General features: G+C 35.7%; 1 protein-coding gene across 4 annotated transcripts in view; it reads right to left on the minus strand.

Annotated features, from left to right (window-relative positions):
• Positions 1-19,547, minus strand: part of LOC145293702 (general vesicular transport factor p115-like) — a 129,882-nt gene extending 110,335 nt beyond the window's left edge. The window contains exon 1 of one of the 4 annotated variants that reach the window (XM_080140130.1): positions 19,383-19,547. In XM_080140130.1, coding sequence (XP_079996256.1) covers positions 19,383-19,448 — 66 coding nt within the window. In that variant the 5' untranslated portion in view covers positions 19,449-19,547. The remainder of the gene's footprint in view (positions 1-19,382) is intronic. The other 3 variants (XM_080140133.1, XM_080140132.1, XM_080140131.1) reach the window with 3 other exon arrangements.
• Positions 19,548-25,131: the final 5,584 nt, after the last annotated feature.

Consider the following 25,131-nt stretch of genomic DNA (forward strand, 5'->3'; position numbering starts at 1 on the left):
AAACAATAAATAAAAAATATAAATAAAACTGAATTTCCAAATCAAAAATATTTGACATGAATTTGTTTGATAATTTGAAATAAATTGTGTTTTAGTCATTGTTTTTTGAAGTTTTGAAGTTTTAGTGTAAACTTTTTTTTTTTTTTTTTTTAAATATTTTTGTTGTTATTATCATCATCATCAACAGACCTGCTGTTTTAACAGCATTGGTGACCACAGCTCCCCAAATCGAAGAGCCATAGAAATCTTGGGAAGACAAAGACAGCAGTTTCCCCATTGCATTCGGTTTTGATGTGGGGATGCATCTTCCCCAGAGAGTTAAATGCACCCTCAGATACCAACCTGGAAATTTCTGCAACTCAGTGCGGTACATACAGCACCTAGTCTTCCCAAATAGTCACCCATCAGATACTGGCCAGGCTCATCGTTGCTTAACTGGCGATCTGGTGAGAACCAATGTGTCAACGTGATTGTGCTGAACATTTTTGTCATATGTGACCCAAAAGAGATGTCAAGGTAACAAAATTAAATTTTTATGACATGCAATGACTGATGTCGGTGTGAACTGCATATAAAAAAAAAAAATCTGTGACAAATTTATGATGAGTGTCAGCCAATTTCAGATTATGTGGTGTTAAAAATCAAGAAAAGAATTTCATTTAATCTTATTATGAAAACAAAAATGTTGACAGATTTTTTTTATTGACATTTTTAATGGACATAAAAAATATGCCTTGGTTGTTTTGGTTTTAAGGCATATCAACCGCTTTCGGATTATCTAACGCTGAATATGGTAATTTTAGAAAACATGTCTTCACGTTGTTTATATCTAAATTGGTTTGGTTGTTTTGTAGAGAAAAAAATATTGTTTTTGATTTTGCAGAACATGATTGAGTTTTGCGAAGGGAAAGAAAAAAAAAACAAACAATAGCATCAATGTTTGGTGCATTTTAAGTCAGGATTGGTTGTTGGTTGTTTTTGTTTTACGGCATATCAACCCTTTTCAGGTTATTTAATGCCGAATCCAGAGATTTTGAAGAAAATTTTTTTAATAGAATATATTTGTTGTTTTCAAGTCGGTTTCTATTTAACCCATAGTTGGAACCCTAACAGTTGGAACCACTCCGGGTCAGAGTGGACCTGGGAGCAATAGTAATTAAAGGGTGGCTCCATACTCCCCAAAGCCCACAAGCTGAGGCCTCACCACTGGATATAGTTTAAGGTCATATCCAGGACCCCCATTGAGGGACTTTTACCCTCTGCAGGGAGGGCAGTCGGTGTATTCTAATGCCCCACCGACAGGGCCTTCATCTCAGGAAGATGATATCTTCAGACAGCCTGATCTGGTAGCACCAAACAAAAGTTTGGGATGACTTTTTTTTTTTTTTTTACAAGTAGGCAATAGTATGAACAGCTGACATTGAAATTAGTTTCCAACCTGTCGCCTCCATTTTCCAAACAGATGTTTCGTTTTTTTTTTTGGGGGGGGGGGTATTCTTTGATATAACTGTCTTCTATCTTCCCTCACCTATATCGTAAATCATCTAATATGTGAAAGGCAAAGTGGGCGCGCACGTTTGTGTATATCCATGAAAGACTTTTTGCGTCAGGGTTCTCACGTCAGTTAGATTCCAGGAGTTTTCGCATACATCCTCGATCATAATATCTCAGATTTGCAAACAGAATGGTTTCTTTCATTTTTTTTTTTTTTGATCAGTTTCAAAAAAATTCCTGCCATCCTGTCGTGTTGGCTGTTTGTTTGGCTTTTTCATATAAATAAATCAAAACTAATCGAATGCAAACGCAACCGCCTGGCCTTCCAGTCAGGTAGTATCTGTTCAGTAATTGCTCCTTGGTCAATGTAGGAGAAACTCTTCATACGGAGACGATTACTATTTATTTGGATAATGCCAGAGTGCTCCCTTTTTTGGGGAGCTGCTTTTCTCCCACATTAAAAACGACCTTCATGGGAAGTTTAAAAGCAACGCCATTTTTTTTTTTTCAAACTCCTGCAGATTTACATGTTATTTATTTTAATAGTATTTTCAATCTTTATTAAATTTTTTTATTAAATTTTTAGGTGAAAGTACAGAATAGATACAAAACATCCTCCTCCCCATGTTAAATATGGGTTTCTAAAAAATAGCATTATTTTAGCATGGTAACTTCTTTGCATAAGTACCAAAAAGTCTCCAATCTTATATATTCTTCACTATCAATCAAGCTCCATCCTCTGTCCCATCACCACAATGTTGCATCCCTGAAACTGTTTTATAAGTACTTTAACGGAATGTACTCTGATGAATTCATAACACTTGTGCCCCCTCGACCAGCAGCAAAATTCCACCCCTTCAATGTAGAAATCTCTAAATGACAAAAAGCCTTCTACTTTAATAGCTTCTTCTCTTGAAATGCTCGACTTTGACATTCCCTCCCTCCTTCTTCCATGACTACTAATATGTAGAAATTTAAATGTAATGCGAACAGACATCTCACTCATCTCCTCACATATTCCTTTGTAAACATGGTCCAAAATAGTAACCCTTTACATCCACGTGGCAATATGCTTTTGTTAGGATGCACAGAAGTAAGGGGGGGGGGGGAGAAAGTTATGCGAATGTGATAAAGAAAGAATATGAAAAAGAAAAACATCTTTTTTAAAATGTTGAAATGGGATTCTGCATTCATTTTTTTTTTATATATACAAAATGCCTTCAATAAGTTTCCAGACTTTTTTTTTTTTTTTTTTTTTTTTACAGACATTTAAAATTGTCATAAACTCTTGAAAATTCAGTATGTTATTGCTATACATCTTATGAGATGACTGACCAATTTTCAGGTTCAAATGAACAGCTACAGCAGGAATTGGAATACACTCTACTAAAGTCTGTCACAGCTGGTGAATTTCAAAAATGTAATCTGAACACGAGAACAATTTAGAAGAATGATATGTAATAAATTTATGTTTTAAACTTGAAAAAATGTCACAGAAACATATGGAATGCTTCAGATTGCTTTTGAATCATCTTGCACGAATTGAGTCAGTTTTTGAGTGGCAGAAGAGATTCAAGAAAGGCGGGGAGTCTTTGAGAGATGATGAGAGGTGTGGAAGGAGTAAGGAAGTCAGAACACCATAGTTGATTGGTCAAATAAAGAATTTCATGAATAAGGACCGTCATGTGTCTATAGAGACAAGAAGTGCACAGTTTGATATCAGTGTAGGAACTGTATGCACAATTATTCACGAGACACTGAAGATGCGGAAGATTTGCGCAAAGTTTGTCTCAAGGGTGTTCAGAGAAGATCAGAAAGAAAGATGTTATGACAGCAGAAAGATGATGGAGCTGATCAATTCAGATCCTGCAGTTCTTGATGCTCTGATGACCTGCAATGAAAGCTGAATTTACTGCTATGACCAAGAGACCAAGAGACAGAGTTCCCACTCGACAGTCACTAAAGAATACGATCTTGAAGTTTTAAGGTAGTTCAGGAAGAGACTCCATCAGAAGAGGCCAGCACTATACAAATCAGGTCAGTGGCATTTCCACCAGGACAATGCACCAGTCCACAACTCCATCCTTGTCACAGACTATTTGACCAAGATGGACATCAAGACAGTTCTGCACATTCCTTATAGTGATTTTTGGTTATTCCCTAAGCTCGCTATGAAACAATTGACAAGCTCACACAAGAGAACTTCTAGAAGTTGTTGGAACCATACAACAAGTGCATTGCGGCCGGAGGAGATTACTTCAAAGAGGGGCTATAGTTTTATGTATGTACCATCAATAAAAGTTCCTATTCGAAAAAAAATTGGAAACTTATTGAAGGCACCTCGTACACTGTTTCTTTTACCACAATGCTATTGCTGACAGTGGGCATCTTGGAGGATCTCTAATATCAAAAAAGAAAGGAGGGGACCAGGACTCGCTTGTAGCACAAGTTAAGAATTATAATGTTGGATAAATTAATAATCTAATGGCTAAACAATACCAAAATAATTTAATTTAACTTTCGAAATCCTGTGAAAAAAAATCTGTAAAGAAAAAAAAAAAAAGAAAAAAAAAAGTAAAACAAAAACGTGAAAAGACACCTGGGCGACGCCGGATACATAAAGCTAGTTTCTCATGAATCTGTTTTTGGAATGCTATGAATGATGTTATTTTTTAATTGATTGTGCAGACCATTACGGAAATTACTGCTGACATATTGGTATTTACTTGTGTGAAGGGAGGGAGTCTGTAGTTTTGGGGTTAAACGCAATTTTTTCTTGTAGCGGAAAGGTGCTGCTTTAGCTTTATCCTCGAATGGCATTTGGACTGATAAGCGGTGACCCCCTAATAAAAACAAAAATAAAAAGCCCTGTCAACATTGGAGGGCCGTCTCAGGCAATTAGTGATAAAACAACCCCTTCTCAAAGAAAGAAGGTAAAGCCTCAGAGGATGGACCATAAAGCATTTTCATCTTTTGATTTTATTACTTTAAATACAAGGATTCAAATTAGTGTCCTGGACAGGGGAGGGGACACTCAGAAAAAAAAACAAAAAAAACAGCTACCTACTCTTACACCAGTGGCCGTCTTCTTTCATCACTGTCCATCAATATTCCTCTTATTTACAATTTTATCCCTGCTTATACCCCAGATGTCGATGACCTAGGTGATCCCCAGCTAATGGGGAGTGATGACCCTGGATACATTCCTTTATCTTTTTGGACAGCAAAAAATAAATAAAAATTAAAACCAGAGTACTCTATTAAAAAAAAAAACTTGCTAACCCTCACCCTAACTCTGGATGGGAACAAAATACCCATATAGTACTAGCAATACACATTGATTAATGTGGGACCCAGATGACAGGCAATAAATTCCTCCACCTCAAAAAAAAGAAGTAATGCATGGGAGGATGGCCTCTTATAAGAGAGATACTACACTTATTTTGGCCAACAATTGCATAACAGCTGTGTCAGAAGCATTATGGTAGCGAGTGTTGGGCCTTGAACCAGTTCTCTCTCACTTGGCTGGAACACAATGACAAACCAATGATTAGATGGATCTTCATGTGAAATCCGACTAAACCCAACACATTAGGTTAGAGCAGGGTTTCCCAAACTTCAGGACACCATGGAGCCCCTGAGCAGGGGAAAGGTTTTTCACTGAGCACTACTAACAGGATAATTTCTAAAATAAGTATGAAAAACATTTAAAATTTTAATAGTAACCAATGATGATGTTTACAACCATTTTGTTTTGATTAATCAAAAATTGGTGCATTTTTTTTTTTAATTTATTTATTTTTTCATGAACCATCTTGAAACTCTTTACACCTGTAATTGTGGATCATCTCTTTTCAGTAAAAAAGATCAATAATTAAATATCTGCAACCATTTAATTTTTCCTTATTTGGTCCTCTTTAAGAAACGGCTTCTGGAGCCCTTCACAGATCCCTAGTGCTCACTAGATTCCCACGGCTCCATAGAACCAACTTTGGGAAGCCTGGGTTAGAGGATTTGCTGAAAGCATTACATTTGCTCAGCATAGAGATTATCCTTAGAATGAATCGGTTACACCGGTATGGTCATGTGGGGCGTTCAACCTCTTGGATAAACCATTGCCAAAAAATATCTTGAATAGCAGGAAGGTTGATAAGTCATGGGAAAATTGGAAATGATTGACAAAGTGGAATTTGGAGACAGTTTGTGAGAACTGGAGAGTGGGCTTGCGAATATTTTCACATTTAAAAATCTGTAGCAAATCATACACATTCATTGCAGACTTAAAACAATCATCAACAACATCAAACATATCTTTTTCTCTCTCCATGAGGGACTGATCCCTCAGGGTTAATACCACCAGAAAAGTCATGAAAAACTTTTAAAAAATAAATTAATTAATAAAAAAACAAAAACAGTTTCTTTGAAAAAGGTGTATTACACCAAAAGTATTAAAAAAAAAAAAAAAAAAAAATGATTTTAATCATTTAATAAAATATTTTATGAGATTATTTGGTTTTCTAATATTTTCAAATTAACGTTACGAAATGTTTTCAAAGATGTGGCCAAACTCTTATAGCAGAAAATGTTTGACTCCTGAACAGCGAAAACTGATGTTAAATAAATCAAAGAAAAAGTAAATGATGGACTATAATGATGGCCAGGGATGGAGTGTTTGTTTTTGTACTTATTTTTGGTTGCTATATTCACACTGTTTCGACCAATGAAACTTCCGACTTTCTTCTCGTCAAATTTGAAAACCATTCTGTTGATTTACTCTTGGGCATCACTACATGAACTCTTTCCAACACTACGAAGAGTGATAATGATAGCAACAGTAAAAAATAATCTCTGACAACCCATTACTTGTATACTTTCTGTAAATGGATATTCTTGTTAATTCTACTTCCTTGCTCTACTATTTCTTTTCAACTCTTCAAAGCCACAACACTGACTAAATCAAAAAATCGGAGAAGAGGGGACACAAAAGCCTATAAAAGTACAAAGTGAAAACTGTTCTATACATTAATCACTAAAAATGAGAAATGTTGAGCTTGATCAGTACCAGACAGGTGACAATTTGCTGTATGTATGCATGTATTTAGGAGAAGGCTTTCCTTTCAAAAACAACTTCCTGGCTGGGAAGATGCCAAAGTCATGAGATGCAAGATAAAGAGAGTAAGGAGAATGGTGGTGTATTTCATAGCCATATACCTGCATCTCTAATCTGGCAGTAGACCAGAGCATAGTCTTGCTAATCTTACCCTACCTCTTTATTTTGATGGCTCCTCTTCATTTCCTCAGAACTGAAGCAGGGACATCACTACTCTATTCTGGCCGCAGAAAACTGTGAGCATAACCTTGCCAGAAGAGGGGCTGCACCTTTGCCTTCTAATGTCATCATCTCCCCTGACGAGGATATAAAAAGCTATTGGGGACCATTTGTGAATTTGATATTCCTATGAAACTTCCTCTTTTAGAGGAAGCTGGTTCAGTCTGCTTGCCATGAGTGCTGGTTTGTTAAGGTATGAACAGTGACAATGGTGGTAACTGACACAGTTGATATGACCAAGCCAATAGCAGTCTCTGGCAACCCACTGCATCTGTACTTTCTGTAAATTCATTCTCTTGTTAACTCTACCTCATTGTTGTCTTGTTTTTTGAGGGTTTTTTTTTTGGCTCTCTTAAAGCCACAAGGTGCTTTCAATGATGGCAGCTGGTGGTTGGAAAGATTTATTATAATTGTGAAATTATTGTGATGTAAATGTTGCAAGGAACAACAAGAAAATTTGGAAACAGTGAAATGAATAATATATTAACAGAAATACAGACAAGTATGTTAATTGAGTGGGAACTCTGCTCGACTGAAGCACAAGTAATGTTACAACTCTCTCCATCTGAGTCTTGGGTTCAGACTGACTGGAAAGTAGAAGAACTTGTTTATAGGAAATGCTGGTCAGGAATAGTCCATCGTCAGAATCTGTAGGGGTGCCATCCCAACAGAAAAGAAAGGAGATTCACATTAGTAACACTAAAGGTAACTGGACATTTTTGGCAACATTCAACTACAATTTAAACTAGCATCTTCAGTGATTTTTTTACTACAGTACTTGATCTATACAAAAAACATGCAAGTTTCAACCCTAGTCCTAACCCTAATCTAATCCTAACTAGTTTGCGATAAAATAATTGCACGGAGTCTCACATTCTCAGGCAACACGAGTTGAAATATGCAGATGTTATAACGTTTGTTATAAAAAAGGTAGCCTTCCCCTACCAGGCTAGAAAATTTCTTAAATCTGTTAGTATCCTATATTTCTATAAAGCCACCATTCACCAGTACATGGAATATTGTTGTCACATCTGAGCTAGTGTACCAACAACCACATGCCTCCACTTCTTGGACAAGGTACAGATAAGAATTTCAAACCTAATAAGTCTTGCATTGTTTGACAGATTCCAGCCCATCGTATCACTAGTGTTACATAACTGTTTTAAACGTGTGCTCCAAAGAACTTACTTCGCTTGTACCCCTAAATGAAAATATCCTCTACTCGCTCAACTAGCAGCAAAATTTCACCCTTTCACATACTGGAAAATTTTCTATTTTGATAGTTTCTTTCCTCAGACCGCTTACCATTGAAATTCCCTTTCAACTTACTGTTTGCCCCGGCCGTACAAATGCAGATGAAGTTGCTGGTCAACTCCCCACCCAACAAGTTGCACCTTCTATAAATCTGTCCCCACATTACAGTGGCCCTTTACATTTTCAGTAACAATATACATCATTTAAAATCACAAATGAAGGAAACAGATGCCGGTAGATCTACTACTAAAATAGTAAGAAAGTCTTTTGGGCTTAAATTTTTGTGAAAATTTTATTAAGAAAACGTCCAATATTCAACATGTATGATAGATTAATAACCCTTATCCCTGAGATCAGAGATGGGGCGCTGTATAATGCTCTCTACCGATCCAAGTTGTGACACACAGGATCATTGCCAGCACCCTCAAAATGCATTGCTGGATTGCCACAAATAACAAGGACGTGCCCGGGATGATGTAAACAAAGTTTCCAGCCACGGTTATGGCCTTTGGTGTGGTTTCAAGTGAGGGCCACATCATGCCACCTCACATCTTCGAAGTTGACTTAAAAGTCAACACCAAAGTGTACCTGGATGTGCTGAAGGGTGTGGTGATCATTAGTACAATCAGGTGATCACTGGCAGACCCTGGGTGTGGCACCGGCCCACAAGTCCAGAGAGACCCAGGCTTGGCTTCAGAAGGAGTGCTGCTCCATCCTTCTCTCACTGCCCCCCTTCCTCCCCAACCTGAACCTGCTGGACTACTACATTTGGTCATACGTCAAGAACATCACCAACACGACCTCCCACAACACCAAAACCAGCATCCGAGTATTCGGCGAGCTCCCGTCGACGCTTGTGGAAAAGGTATACTCCTATTTCCAGACCGTATCAAGGTGGTGATTGAGGCTGAAGGTGGCTACATTGAATAGATGTCAGTTCTACTACATAATCAAATTACCTGAATTGATTTTTTTCAATAAAAAGTTTTAAAATAAAGCTGTAGTGTTGTTTTCTTTAGGGCGACAACTTTATTGTTCCACCCCGTAGCTTCTTCCTTCAAACTGCTAGATGTTAGAATTGCCTCCGTTTCCTGATTCTCTGACTGTATTAACCTACAGAGGTTTAAATAATGTGAACAGACATCTCGCTGCTCAACTCAGTCCTCTGTCAAACAATCTCAAATAGTAGCTTCTTACGTCAGAGTAGCAGTATGCCTTGTTTAGGGTTGAAAAAAAAAAATATATTAAAAGAACAAGCTGTACATATCCTGAAGTTACCCAAGAGTCCTGCTTTTTATTTTGTTTTTCAATTTTTTTTTTTTTTAACAATGACATTTCTTTTTTTTTTTTTTACTCTAGTTTTTTTAATAGGATTATAGGAAGTTAAATGTAATTACTACGGTATTATTTAATGATTAAATTCTTAAATCAAATCATTAGACCATAATTGTTTGAAATCATAATTGCTTTAATCTGTTTATAAAACGATTGAATGGTGTAAGTAGCTTTCAAATCGTTCACTCCTTTAATATGTGAGGATTTGCTAAGAATTTTGAAGACAGTTTAAAGGATTTTATATTCGGCAGCTCGAAGACTCAACTTTCGGAGAGTAACTCATTAATTTATTCCCTTTTTTAAAGGTAAATAAAAGATTGACGTTCGTTTACGTAGAAAACGAAATCCATTTGGGTGGATTTCATTTCGTAATTAAATTATTCCTTTTTTAAATAAAAAAAAGTTCTACTACGTTAAGCTAAAGCACGGGTCACAAAGTAATGTATTTCCCCTCAACTAATAAAATGTGAAAATGGCTGACTTGTTTACGAGGAAAGTGAGCATAATTCTGGAGGATTTAATTTCGTAATTGAATTCAATTTCTCAAGTTTTTATTTTACGCACGCATTATTTTGTTTTTTCATTATATATTTGATTAAGGTACTTATGCAAAATACGGATTGTGCCGAAATAACGTTATTGTTTAGAAACCCATTCTTAACCTGAAGAGGGTGAGGGGTCAACTATATTTTGTACTTTCACCTAACAATTTAATAAACAAAAGAAAACGTAAAAATTGAATTTAACTTGAAAATCATATCTAAAAATTATAATTCTGCATACATCGCTTAATAGTAAATAAAAATGTTAAAATGTAATTATCAAAGTTACGTTGAGGCGAGAACTACACACATGTTGCCATACAATATTAATAATGACAAGATTTATAAACTTAAATAAAAAGGGGAGGGGGAGAGGAAACTGGGAAGCTAAGAGTGGATGCCGGCGACGGCTGAAGCGGGCACCTGCCTACAACAAGAATGTGTTCCTTTTTAATCCTTGCCACGAAGCACTTTAACTTGTTGAAGCGATGTTGTTTGGATCAATTTTTGAATAGGATTCGTTCACAGCTGACGAGTTGTGAAAAAATAATCCTCTAATAAAAATAATAAAAAGGAATTCGCATGTCTCCAGATGGGATAAATAAAAAAATAAATAAAAGCTTATCTTTTTTTGTTATGTACACAAAAAAAAAAAAAAAAAAAAAAAAAAAAGAGTTAAGATTCGGACCGATTTTTTTAGAAGCCGAACTTTGAAATTAAGAAAAAATTAAATAAAACATATTTTGGTACTTGTGCAGATTGGTGATGTTTTAAACCAACGCATTTCAGGTGATGACATTACGTACTTATGTGTCATGTCAAAATTAGTTTAAATTCCTAAAAATGATCCAGTAAAAACAATTACATGTAAAAAATAGAATTTATCGAATTACCAAGTTTTATTGTATAGTTTTTACTATGTTGTTTTTTTACACGGGGGGGGGGGTCACCACTTATCAAGGCCCGAAGGCCACTCAGGGATAAGGGTTATTGCGTGTACAGTAATCAATGAGATAGTATTGTAGTAATCATTAGTATTGGGGGTTTTGATAGTGTCTTACTTAAGGGGGCGGTTTATCAGGAGTTTTTAAAAATGTTTTACTGTAGAAAAATTGTGCGACCAATTCAGTATGACAATCTGGCTTATCTCCCTTGACTTGCCATTTTAAACACAAAATGTCAGAACGTAATTTAAAGTGATTTTTTGGTGAACCTGTACGAAAGTGGCTATCCCCTAAAAATGCGTGTTTTTCACGTTTTATATTTTTTTCTAAATGTTTTTTTTTTCCCCCGATAATTATCGTAGATTACAAACTTGAATATCATATTAGCAGGAAAAAATTTTGAAAAAAAAAATAAAAAATAAAAAAAAAAATAAAGATTTTAAGGAGAGGTTCTAATCACGTGACACGTCGGTAAAGAAATGGACAGTAAGTCAGGTAGCAATGAAGTAGAACGTTATAACGAGAAAGTGAACCCCCCCCCTTCTTAAAAATCATTAATTTTTTCAAAAATTTTTTTCTGTTAATATGATTAACAAGTCTGTAACCTATGATAATCGAAAAAAGTTAAAAAAAAAAAAAAAAAAAAAAAGGGGTGCAAAGCACGCATTTTTAGGGGGTGGGCACTCTTGGACAGGTCCGCCAATTTTTTTTTTTTTAATGCATCTGGCACATATTCTACTGTATTATTTTTTGTAATTTAATTTATACTAATTTCGACATGACAGGCAAGTACGTAATAATGATTTAACCTAAAATGCGTTAGTTTAAAACATCACTAATCTACACAAGCACAAGAATTTTTTTTTTTTTTTTTTTTTTTTACATTTCCACCCCAAACAAGGCACATTGCCACTTTGGTGTAGGGGCTACTATCAGGGGCAGCAACTACTGGGGTACTATGTTGGGATTTGGGCAGCAAGATGTCGGTTCACGTTACACTTGAACTTCTGCATGTCAGTACAGTTGGGGAAGCAGGGACCTGGAATGGAATTCCAGAGTCTAGCGGTTCTGGGGAAGAAACTACTGGAGTAGAAAGATCTTTTACATCTAGGGATCTCTACTGCGTGGGTGTGGGATTTAGCTGCCTGTCGGGTTTGTCGAGGGTGTCTACGTCGTGGGGGCACAAGTGTCTATATATAAAAAAATGGTTACAGTCGCTATTGACTCAACATTTAAAATGAATTAATGGGAAAGTAAATTTGTAGCTTAAAACCCATCTCTCCATAAGATTCTATATGGTTTTAGGGAATTACATGTGAAAAAATTAGCAGAAAAAAATATTTTAGAATTTTTGTTTCATGTATAAATTTAAGGTAAAATTACCCAAACCATAATAGCGTTTTAGGACAGTTAACTTTTTTTTTTTTATTATTATTATTAGCCCTAAGTCGAAGTAAAAAGGTCGTAAAATCACATAATTGCCTAAAAATAGACCTCCATCCCAACAGAAAGGTACAGAATAGCAAGAAAAAATAGTTAACTGCCCTAAAACTGTAGAATGACTTGAAATGATGAATCATTTCACATTAAATATACGAAACTGATATCTCACACTAAATTCTTTTCTCTTTCTTTTCCAGCATATTTTTCAAGATGTTCACACATAATCGCTTAAAAAAGTAGAATTTCGTTTTTTAAAGGAGTAATTTAATGAAAGGTGTTAATTTACAATGATTAACAATTATTTTTTTAGTACTATAGGTACCTCCAACACGCGCCACAGTTTTAGTCCCCGCTGTATGTAACATACAATTTGTCTGAGGTAAAATAAAAATACTATTCAAATGTTAATATTTTTTAATATTAAATATAATATTAAATCCGACAGCAAAAAAAAAAACATTATTTCCTTTAACCATTGTAGCACCAATGTTCTTCCATAGAAATTGATCCAGACTATAATAAACACGAAATGATGACGTTGCTGGCTGTTAATGTGTACAATGGTGACGTTTTACACAACGGTTTGGAGATGCCTATAGTACTACAATTATTTGACATGAGAAAGAGGCGCTTATGAGGATCCAAGCTTTCTTTTGAAAAGCGTAAGCTTAAAAAACAAAAAAAAAAAAACGCACATGAACCATACCTGATGTTTGGAAAAAAAAAAAAAAAAAAAAAGATTTATATTCTAATATTTTCAAAAGGTCGTGAAGTAAATACACGACAGTCATTGTTTTCTATTATTTTCTGTACTTAATAAAACTACCAGACGTTCGTTTATCGGCTTTTGATAAATACAACTGTATTTATTTAGTGAAATAAATAATGACCAATGAGATGAATCCTCGACTTAAAATCTGCAGCAAACAGTGTCTGGTCAGGTTCAGTTCCTGATATTAAAGACTTCCTGTTTTTTGTTGTTGTTGTTGTTTTTCGAGTCGTTTATTGTTGTGTTTCAAAGTTTTGTGCTAATTTTTATTAATTTATAAAAATTATTGGGTGAAAGTAGAGATTAATTAACAAAGTTCCCTCTCCCCATGTTAAGAACAGCTTTCTAAATAATCTTCTGCACAGAAATAGTGTAATTTTATTTGGAAAACCATTAATAAATTTTATAACTTCGGGAAACCGAAACTCTCGTCGGGAGTTATAACATAGATGAAAGTTTAATATCAGGAACTGAATCTGAGTAGACACCGTTTGATGGGGGGGTACTAATGCTAGGAGTTTGTCAGAACATTTGCCATTGAAGTACTTGTAAAGCACAAAGGATGCCATATTTCGGTGATGGGACAGAAGTTGGAGTTTAATTGATAGTTCAGGACCTATTAGGTTGACGGCTCTTTTTTTTTTTTTTTAAACCCTGTCTAAGAGCAAGAGACTAGTGACACAGCCCAGATGTGGCAACAATGTTCTATGCATGGGTGAACCGTGCCCTTGAAGATATACAGGATGCTATAAGGTGCGAGTAGCCTTTTAACATGGTAGAGAGAGGCCTACTTTCTGGCAAATGTCTCAAGGTTTTTGTTCCAATTCATGTTTGTGAATGTTAAGGAGCTTGAGGAAAGTACTTCCAAGCAATGTATCATCATGGCTATCAGTGATTGAGAACGTTTCTTGTAATTATTAAAGGAAATAAGCTTAGTCTTGGTAACATTGAATGTTACGAATCAGTTACAGCTCCATTCCACTACAGACTGGAGGTTTTCCTCTAGAGTTTTAGCTATTTCCTTAGATATGTGTTCATTAGTTTCTATTGTTAGGTTTGGTTTGGTTGTTTTGTTTTACGGCATATCAATCTTTTTCAGGTTATTTAATGCCAAATCCAGTTTTTTTGGAAACAATTGCTTCAAGTTCTTTATATCTTTAAATATTTATTTGTAGAGTTTGGTTTGGTTGTTTTACACCATATCAACCCTTTTCAGGTTATATAAGAGGGAAAAGGGTTACAGGATTAATATTTGGTACATTTTAAGTTAAGAAACCAGTCAGGAAGTGGGGGAGATAGACAGAAAAAAGGGGAAATGGGAAAAAGGAAAAGAGGGAAAAGATGGGTTGTTGTTTTGTTTTTGGTTTTGCAGAACATAATTAAGTTTTGCGAAAGGAAGTAGAAAAACAAAAAGCATCAATGTTAGGTGCATTTTATCTCAGGAAACCAATATCTTCAGACAGCCTGATCTGGTAGCACCAGTCATGTCTGTTATAGAGCGTGGTGTCATCAGCAAATATTCCCCTCTCCGATAAAGTTAATTTATGAATATCAGGAATAATAAAGGTCCAAGATTGACCCCTGTGGCACGCCCGCATTTATATCATGTTGCTTTGATGTATGACATCAAAGACAACCTGGATTTTTCTCTCATCTAAGAAGGATTTGATTATGTTAAGTATCCTGTACAAGGCCACCATTCGCCCACGTATGGAGTATTGCTGGTGCATCTACCACTAGTCTCTCCCCTTTGGATAGGATAAAAAAAAAGGTTTCCAATCTAATAAGACCCAATTTGTCAACGAGGCTTAACCCTGTCCCATTGCTGCAATGTCGCATCCCTGTGCCTGTTTTACAAGCATTTTAATGGAATGTGTTCTGATGAACTCGTTGCATTTGTGCCCCCTCACGTACATATCTCCGACAAACCCGCTTAACAAGATCACACCCTTTCACTGTTAAGGTCCCTAAATGCCAGAAAGCTTTCTACTCTAATAGTTTCTTCTCTTGAACAGCTAGACCTTGGAATTCCTTTCTTGCTACCGGCTTCCCTGACTGTACTGATATGCAGAAGTTTAAATGTAGCGTAAATAACATCTTGTTAATCTTTCTTAGGCATGGTCCCAATTAGTAGCCCCTTACGCTCAAGTGGCAGTATACCTTGTTTGGGGTGAAGGGGAGTACAAAAAAAAAAAAAAAAAAAAAAAATGTCCAGCAGTACCAATCCATACGATTTGATTTTCATGAGAAAACCATTGTGCCAAACCCTGTCAAAGGCCTTAGATATGTCTAGGATTACTGACCTAGCTTCTCTTGCTTTATCTAGTGCTTGGTATATACAGAGATTACAGTTAGGATATCTGCAGTAGAACGGGCTTGTCTAAATCCATACTGTCAATGAGGTAGTAGACTAGTGCTTGATTAAGAACTCAAAGATTTTGGCAAAGAGAGGGAGGGGTCTAATGGTGCAATAATTGAGTGGGTTAGTTCTTTTGCCAGAATTTTTGTAAACTGGTACAACAGAAGCAATTTTCCAACAGTTGAAAAAGCAAGATTTGTTAAGGCATTTATTGTAGAGCTTGGAAGCAACCGGTACAACCTCAGTGGAACATTTGTAGTATAGCAGGCATAAGATCGGGCACACATGCATTCGAGGTGTGTAGATTTATCACAAACAAGGAAAGGGGTGATTTCAGGTTGTGTGGCTACTGTCCACAAAGGGAAATTTGGGAGGGGGTGGTCTACTGGGTCTAAAGCAAAGTTAGAGACAAAACGTTGGGTAAGCAGATTTGCCTTTTTAGTTTCTGCTTTGAACCATTCAGTATTCTCATTTGCACATTGTTCTGCAGGAAGGGAAAAGATATTACTCCATGGAGCGCCTCTGATATGATCTGATGGCTTTCCAGTTAGCCTTAGTACCTAATGACTTAGTTTCGAGTAGAGTTTTATGTGATTTCTATCATTGTCACAATGTTATCGACAATCCTGAGTGGACTATAGGCATTTGTTAAACAATCATCGGGAACTGTGGTCAGAAATAGATCTAAAAGTGAGGCTTGTTGGTCATGTCGATCTGGGAGACGAGTCGGAATTAACTGTGATAGGGAATGAGATATAGAGAAGCTACCAGCTGCGTCTGTGTATGTAGAAAACTCGGTACTTGTGCACTTATTGAACCGTGCTGAAATAACATTTAGAAAGCCATTCTTAACATAGGGGAGAGGAGGGTGTTTTGTAACTATTCTGTACTTTCACCTAACAATGTAATAAAAAAGATACCATAAAACTTTAACTTGAAAATACTATTTAAAAATAGTGCGGTTCTATAAGTGCACAAGCACCAAGAAACCAAGCCAATTATTTTTATTAAAAAAAAAAAATGTAATAAATTCATAAAAGTAAATAAACATAAATAGTTTACGAATATTATTATATTTAATGACAATGTTGAAATGAAACAAAAATTCGTGGAACTTTTTCAGTGGGGATGCCAAATCGGCTGCCACCGTCTATTTCCTATTAAGTGTCACGGAGCAATGGTTCGAATGTGTTGATTTAAATATATATATATATATATATATATATATATATATATATATATATATATAACCCGTAATTTTTTTAAATTCGGAAACATTCATTTTTACTTATTTTTCCAAAGTAAAATAAGTGAATTTTATCAATTTCGGCCATCCATAACTCAGAAATGTCTGATTTTTGTAGGTTGTAGATTATTAATAGAAAGTTGTTGGATTTACGTTTTAACAAAAAAAAAAAAAAAAAAAAAAAAAAAAACGGATTATCTAGGTTAATTTGTGAAACATTTAACAGCGAAAACAGTGTTAGTTTTTACTTTTTTGAAACATTAAATTCACACAAACAAACAAAAACACGATAAAATCATTTTGTTAAATTCGTGTCAACGTAACTTTGATAATCATACATTTATTTAGTATTAATCGAATAGCTAGTAAAAATCAAAATTATATATATATATATATATATATATATATATATATATATATATAGTTCTCTTTCACTGCAAGAACTGTTTACAACAGGATTGGAAAGTGGAATTGAGAAGTCAGCGCCCCAGAGAAGGGACACACTACTGACCTGCAAAAAGTGCCTGGGAAGCCCCGTCGGCATTCCCGGGCGAGGGCGCTTTTCTCAAAGAGAGAAGGCAAAGCCTGGGAATGTGGACCTCCTAGAACTGAACTGCACAGAACTAAACTCCCACCGCAAAATCAACAGGGACCGGATCAGGAATTCTCTAATCTCTTTTGACTTCGGGGGCCAAGGATAAAAATCCCTCGTGTTAAGAATGGGTTTCTAAACAACGTTATTATTTCGGCACTTAAAATTTTTTTTCTTTTTTTTTTTTTTTTTAACTCACGTTCACCCTTAACAAGACATATCACCACTTGAACGTAAGGAGCTACAATTGGGACCATGTCTATGAAAGATTAACAAGATGCACAGCCAGGGAAGCAGGTAGCAGGATGGGAATTCCAAAGTCTAGTTGTTCGAGGGAAGAAACTATTAAAGTAGAAAGCTTTCTGGCATTTAGAGACCTCAACATTGAAGGGGTGAGATTTTGTTGCTAAGTGGGTTTGTCGGGGATATGTACGTTGAGGGGGCACAAGTGTAACGAGTTCATAAGAACACATTCCATTAACTGCACAAGTGCACAAGTACAAAAAAAAATTAATAAATAATGATGCTTGTTAAGATATTATCGACAGATCGATTTTTTAAAAATTAAATATATCGTTTTAAGCAAAAATAATATTACGTATTGCCGAAAATAGTAATACATCCAAAAATTAGGAAAAATCATCGAGTAGAAAGTTATTTAAAATTAAATTTTTACGGAAAATTTGGTAAAATCGCATTTTTCTTAAACGTTATAAAGTAAGCAGTAGATGTCTATACGCAGGGGACATAACTCTGAAACAATATTTTTAGATTACTTGTGTCATGGCCGCAATATACCGATAGGCTTTTTTTTTTTTTTTTTTTACTAAAAACACAATAGTTCTACTCGATGAATTTTCGTAATTGTTGGATGTATTACTATTTTCGACATGACAATTAAGTACGTAATAGTTTTTTTTTTTGTTTTTTTTTTTGTTTTTTTGGTTTTTTTGCTTAAAAGGCTATATTAAAAAATTGATTTGTCGACTATTTCTTAACATGAAGCCAAAATAATACTTTGTTTTATTTACAGTTAAACAGAAAACAAGGATTGGCAAACCTGAACGAGAATCAAATCACTCCCCTATATATTAGTGTTCAATCAATAATAATCCACTGAAAAAAAAAAAAAAAAAAAAAATTAAAGCCGTTCTTAATATGGGAAGGATGGGAGTGTTTATTTCGAAAGTCGTTCTTAACATAGGGAAGTTGGAGGTGTTTATTCCAAAAGCCGTTCTTGGGGATGTGTGGTTGTGGTTGGTTCTCGTTCAGGTTCACTCAACGATTAAAGAAATTGCATCTTTTGTTCTTTGTAAATAAACAAAAGATTATGGGTGGGGGTTCGTTATAATTGTACAATAAAATGACCCCCACTGGGGGTCATTTTATTGTACAATTATAACGAGTAATGATCAAATATTTCTCGATCAGAAAGCGACATTGATCATACAATTCTAGACCAAACAGCATAGGAAAGAACGGGTAACCATTTCATTTTGGATTAACCAAATGGCCGCCATCTTTTTTTTTAATTAAAAAAAAAACAAAAAAAAAACACGAAAACAGACGTGGGTACTTATTCAGAATGAGGGCTGTATCGAGATCAAGTGATTATTTAAAAACTCATTCTAAACATTAGCATTTTATAACTATTTTGTACTTTCACCTAACAATTTTATAAACAAGAAATAGCGTAAAACGATTTAACTTGGAAATCCTATCTAAAAAAAATAGCACGGTAGAAATACCCGGACGTGTTGATATACTAAAAATATTAACAATGTTCTTTGAAGTTAGATTTATTTATTTATTGTAAATATATTTACAAATATAAAATCAAGAATATTGATTTTAAAATTAAATAATCTGAGATAAAAGATTGAAAAAAGGTAAAAATATAAAAAAAAATGAGGTTTCATTTGGGGGGGGGATAGGCCTTTTAGCAGCCGATGTAACCATTCGACACTTTGATTTCTGACCGGGGCCGGTATGAAACTCGGCCATTTCAGGTCACTTCGGATAGATTAGAGTTCCAGGAAGGTGTTCAGTAAAAGAAATAAGGTATCCATACTTACCGTATCGGCACTTGAGGGTTGGGTACCGCCCTGTGGATTTCCCAAAACCTTTCGGAAGTAATTCATGTTTTTGTTGCTCGTCTGTCAGCGTGTCTGCCCGGCCAATGCGCATGCGCTCGACGACGTGGCATTTCCTGTCAGACGCACGAGCGCGCGCGGGCCATACTCTCATCACCATCAGCCACAGTTTCGTACAAAAAAAAAACATCGCCATATTTAATTTAATATATGGTAATAATAATTATGAAGTTTTCGTACGAAACTGTGCCTGATAAAATAGTACTGGTAAAAATAGATAGGTAGGTTTGCAGGTGATATGAGAAAAATAATGCATTAAAATGTTATTTATTTTAAACATTATTACATGAGGAGTCATTTCGTGTAAAAAAAAAAAAAATGATTTTATTTTAACCATCGAACTTCGAGAAATACACGATTAAAATGTGTAAACATTGAATAAGCAAAAATTCAACATGGATGCCACTTGCAATTTTCATAGACCAAGGAGCAACCTTGCCTTGCTATCAAAAACCAAGATCGAGTCAAACCACGGCCATCGAGAGTAAAAAGAAGGCCTGTTAACTGAAAAATGTCTGCAGGCAATGTAGGTAAGATTTGTCAGACTGTCAGTACTATATGAGGGCCATTTAAAAAAGAGCAATAAAACATTTTTAAAAAGAAAAAGGAACACAGTTCGATTACTACTTAAACTGAACTTTATTCAATATAAAACATAAATATTATCTATGTAAAATTAAGTAATTTTAAAGCAATATACATTTTAATACCGATAAAACTGAATTATGAATTTAGGGGACGAACAATTAAAGAAACATTAAACAAATATTTTTTGGCCTTCGGAACAAGATCAGTGTAGTATCTATTTTGATGCTACACTTTACCTTTTCTGTCTTCGGTCGGTGGAGGAGAAATCTTTCATGACTGAGATTATTTTTGTTCCTATCCAGAGTGCCCCTTATTGGGAAGCTGGATTTTCTCCACAAGATTATATGTTGAAATATTTAAATAACTATTACTTTAAATACAGAAATTATATTTAAAGTTTTAGTTTTCTGTTCTTCTATGTCCATTTTTCCCCCATGTTTTTCATCAAAATGTGTAGCGTATAGTTGTCTCACAAGCCATCATCAGTGATTGCTCACTGGCAGTAACCTGTGGTGTTCTCTGGAGACCAAGTGACAACAAGTCTCCCCAGATTTCCAGTGTTCTCCACCTTTTGACCACTTGTGCAGATGATTGCATGTTATCGCAACAGCCGTTGTCACTGATTTCTCATTGGCATCGGCCATTGGTGTTTCCTGGGGGTTGGGTGATAAAATGCCTCCCCAAGGTACCAGATTTTAACTGCACACTTCCAGTGGAGATTTGGTTAGTACTCACCCACCTCGGTCTTTCCATATCCCTAACCCTTCATAACTAGTTGGAGTGGCGCCAGTCGATGTCATCTACACCAGTTTTTTTTATTATTATTACTATTATTATTATGATAATAAGGGTGCTTGTGCAGTGTACGCACGTGCATTTTAAATATTATTTTCAGGTTAAATTAAATTTTAGGTTTGTATTACTGTACACATAGATTCGAAAAAGTTGTCAAAAAACAAATATATCACAAATAAATGTTATCAAAGGCAAGATAAGTTACTCTTCTACCTATCTGGGAAGGTTTTTAGTGATTTTACTCACTTGAAAACGTGTAATCGCTTCGAAAATCATACAATGTTTATCAATATATTTTAAAAAGAAAAATGTCGGCATGTTTGTAACTTATCTTGCCTTTGATAACATTTATTTGTTATATATTTGTTTTTTGACAACTTTTTCGAATCTATGTGTTTAAGTTACGATCGTTTTAAAGCAATTATGTGTTCTTTTCAGAACATTAAATACAAGATGCAAAAAAAGCAAATGCGCACAGTTTTCTTATTTCAATTCAAGCTAGGCCAAAAAGATGCGGAAACAGCTTGCGATATCAATAAAGCATTTGGCCCAGTAACCACTACTGAACACACATCACAATTATGGTTCAAGAAATTCTCGTGGCGGCGACGAGAATCTTTAAGATGATGAGCATAGTGATCAGCCATAAGAGCCCTAGTCGAAGCCAATCCACACACAACTGTTCGAGAACTTGCTTCTGAATTAGACGTATGGTATATGACGATTTCCGACTATTTGAGAGAGATTAAAAAGGCTAAAAAACTTTGTAAATGGTTTTCTCACAAATTCTCATCTATTACAGTTTTTTAATGTAGACGAAACGATTATGGCAGTGAAGTACTGTCAACAAATTAATGAAATGCATCAGAAACTTCGACAACAACACGCAGCATTAGTCAACAGAAAATGCCCAATTCTGGTCCATGACAATGCCTGACCGTATGTTGCTAAACTGACCCTGCAGAAGTTGAATGAATTGTGTTATGAAACTCTACCTCATCCGTCATACTCTCCAAACCTGTCACCTACCAACTACCACTTTTTCAATCATCTCGACAATTTTATGCATGAGAAATGCTTAAAAAATCTAAACAATATCAAAAACGCCTTCAGTGATTTCATCGGCACCAGAACACAAGATTTTTACATTGCTGGCATACCGGTCAGTACGCAAGCCTTCTAAACCTTTTTCTCTTCACTTCCCATGAGCTATGCTCATGTGCCGTTCTATCTCCTCTGGGATCCTCCGACCACTCAGTTAAGATAAAAATGAAATATAATAAGTCTACAGACGTACCTCTCCACCACTCTAGGACTCTTCAGGCTTATGCGCATAAGCCTGAAGAGTCCCAGGATGGATGGATGAAACACAGAATATTCAGTGTAGCTTAACCGCCATCAATCAAAAAGAACTTGGGCGTTTACAGCTTTGATGTACTGCCATAAATGGTAGTGTCATAAGCATAAATGTCTACAAATGACCTTAGGATGTGATTTGGAAGATCATTGATGTAGATCAGGAAGAGATTTGGGTCCAGGATGGACCCCTGAGGAACTCCAGCATTAATACTGTGAGCTTCTGATTTCTGCCCATCAACCACTACTCTTATGAACTTATCAGAGAGAAATGATTTGATAATTGAGAAGACATTTCCAGCTATACCGTAGCTGGAGATCTTGTGAAGTAAACCTTTATGCCATACTCTATCAAAAGTCTTTGATATGGCAAGAGCAACTGCCCCAGAAAGGAAACCTCCGTCAAGAGATTTGCTAATCCTATGAGATATAACTGTAAGCACATATGCTGTAGATCTAGTAGAACGAAAACCATATTGCATGTCACTAAGAAGGTTATTTTTGCTGAGGTGGTTGACTACTTCTCTATTTAACACAGATTCCAGCAACTTACTCATGATGCACAGGAGACCTATAGGTCTGTATTGAGAGGGAGACGACTGATTATCTGAATTCTTAAATACAAAGCATACTGACGAGGTTTTCCAAGGTGTTAGGAAACAATTTTCTTTAAGACAATGCTTAAACAGCTTTGTAAGTATGGGAACTAGTCCTGGTTGAAGCTTTTTTAGCATTATAATAGGAATGCCGTCATTTTTATTACCTCATGTATCAGAAAACATGCTATGTGGCATACAAATATCTGTGCATGATGTTGCGCGGCTAATCAAAACCTTGATTCCAGTAAAGCAACTTTGTTGATCAAGTTGTGAGAAGCCGTAACACGTGGCTAGAAATCCAACAATCGTCAAAGGTCACAATCCTACTTTTCAACTGAAGCCGCTTTTATACGGCCTATCTTCCCAAGTGATTTCAGCTAGACGAGTGTTTTTTGTGAAAGTTTGACGAGAGGGAACCGTAGGTCGGAGCTTAGACGAGCACTTGCCATGAAAATAGCGATAAAGCAGAGACAGGCTCGCAGCATCTCTTCTGTGGGAAAGAGGTTGCAGGAAAGAGAAAAGGGAATCCCCTACTAGGCTACAAAGTCTATTTTGAATTCTGTCAAGGCAGGATAAGCTGCTCTAGCAATTCCTGCTCGAATGTGGTAACAGTACTCCATCCTTGGACGTACTTGGCTCTTATACAGGCAGAGAATGTCATCAGCAGTGAAATATCTACTGGAGTGGGAGAACGATCCCACCATTTTTCCAGCAGCCTTGGCAACGGATTTGTTCCATCTCACACCAGGAGTAAAGGTCAGATCTAGTAGCTTGTCAAAACATGGAGCCACCACAAGACGAGAGCAATTCATTTTGGTTGATGCCAGACGGGGATCAGTATTGATGATGTAAAGATATAAACTTGGTTTTCGATGCATTAAAATTAACCACTCACCTCTTTCTCCATTGCATCATATGCTGAAGATCAGAGGAGAGAGAATCAGAGAGAACTTGGTCATTTATGGCTTTTGAAGTGTTGCCATAGATGGTAGTGTCGTCAGTATAAATGTCTTCAAATGATCTTAAGATGTGATTTGGGAGATCATTTATGTAGATCGAGAAGAGAGTTGGGTCCAGGATGGACCCCTGAGGGACTCCAGCATTAAAACTGTGAACTTCTGATTTCTGCCCATCAACCACTACTCTTATGAACCTGTCAGAGAGAAATGATTTAATAATTGAAGAGACATTTCCAGCTATACTGTAGCTGGAGATTTTGTGAAGTAAACCGTTATGCCATACCCTATCAAAGGCCTTTGATATGTCAAGAGCAATTGCCCCAGAAAGGAAGCCTCCATGGAGAAATTTGCTAATCCTATGAAATATAACTGTTAGCACATATGCTGTAGATGCAGAAACCATATTGCATGTCACTAAGAAGGTTATTTTTGCTGAGGTGGTTGACTACTTCTCTATTTAACACAAATTCCAGCAACTTACTCATGACTAAGACTGTGACAACAGCATATTCTTTTCATTCTTTTAACTCTTGGGTATATATCCGACACAGACACACTTAATCAACCGAGAACCACATCTGTCTATGAAAAAACATATATCAACGGATATATACTCAAGAGTCAAAACAATGAAAAGAATACACTGTTGTCACAGCCCTACTCATGATGCACAGGAGACTACTACTACTACTACTACTACTACTACTATTACTAATAATAATAATAATAATAATAATAATAATAATAATAATAATAATAAAAAAAAATAAATAAAAAAACGTTGGTGTTAACATCCACTTAGAAGACCAACAATTTATGTTCCTTTGGGTCATCCATAACTTTAAAAAAAAGAGTCGTTTATTTTGGTCATCATCCGTTATTGTAAAAGTCTAATTCGCGGAGAGAATGCAAGTGATTATGCAACGCATGAACGAACACGTCGGTTGCCATGGCAACGTATGTAAACAAAATAGAAACAGTTTTTGAATATCTTTCTTCATCTGATTGTTATCAGTTAAGGATGCTATTTCAGCAATATAAACGATGAGGAAAAAAAAAAGCTTGGGAAAAGAAAACGAAATCTGCAGATGGGGTGGAAGAGAGAGGGGGCGAGGGAGAAAATGAGGGGATGAAAGAGAGAGAGAGAGAGTGCAGGTAAGAGAGAGAGAGAGAGACATCGTAATCTAATAAAAGGATATTAGTTATAACCGCAAATTAACATAATGCAATGAAAAAATTGTGATGTAAATATTGGTTTTATCTTTTTTTTAATATCAGTAAATAAAGAACCATTTTGAGTCAAAGTCTCGGTGCTTCTATATTATAATAATGAAAAAAAATATTGAATTTCAAGTAAAACAAATGGTACCTACG

Source organism: Euprymna scolopes, chromosome 15 (assembly GCF_053919585.1).
Source record: "Euprymna scolopes isolate OS-2025 chromosome 15, ASM5391958v1, whole genome shotgun sequence".
In the NCBI taxonomy this organism is placed as follows: domain Eukaryota; kingdom Metazoa; phylum Mollusca; class Cephalopoda; order Sepiida; family Sepiolidae; genus Euprymna; species Euprymna scolopes.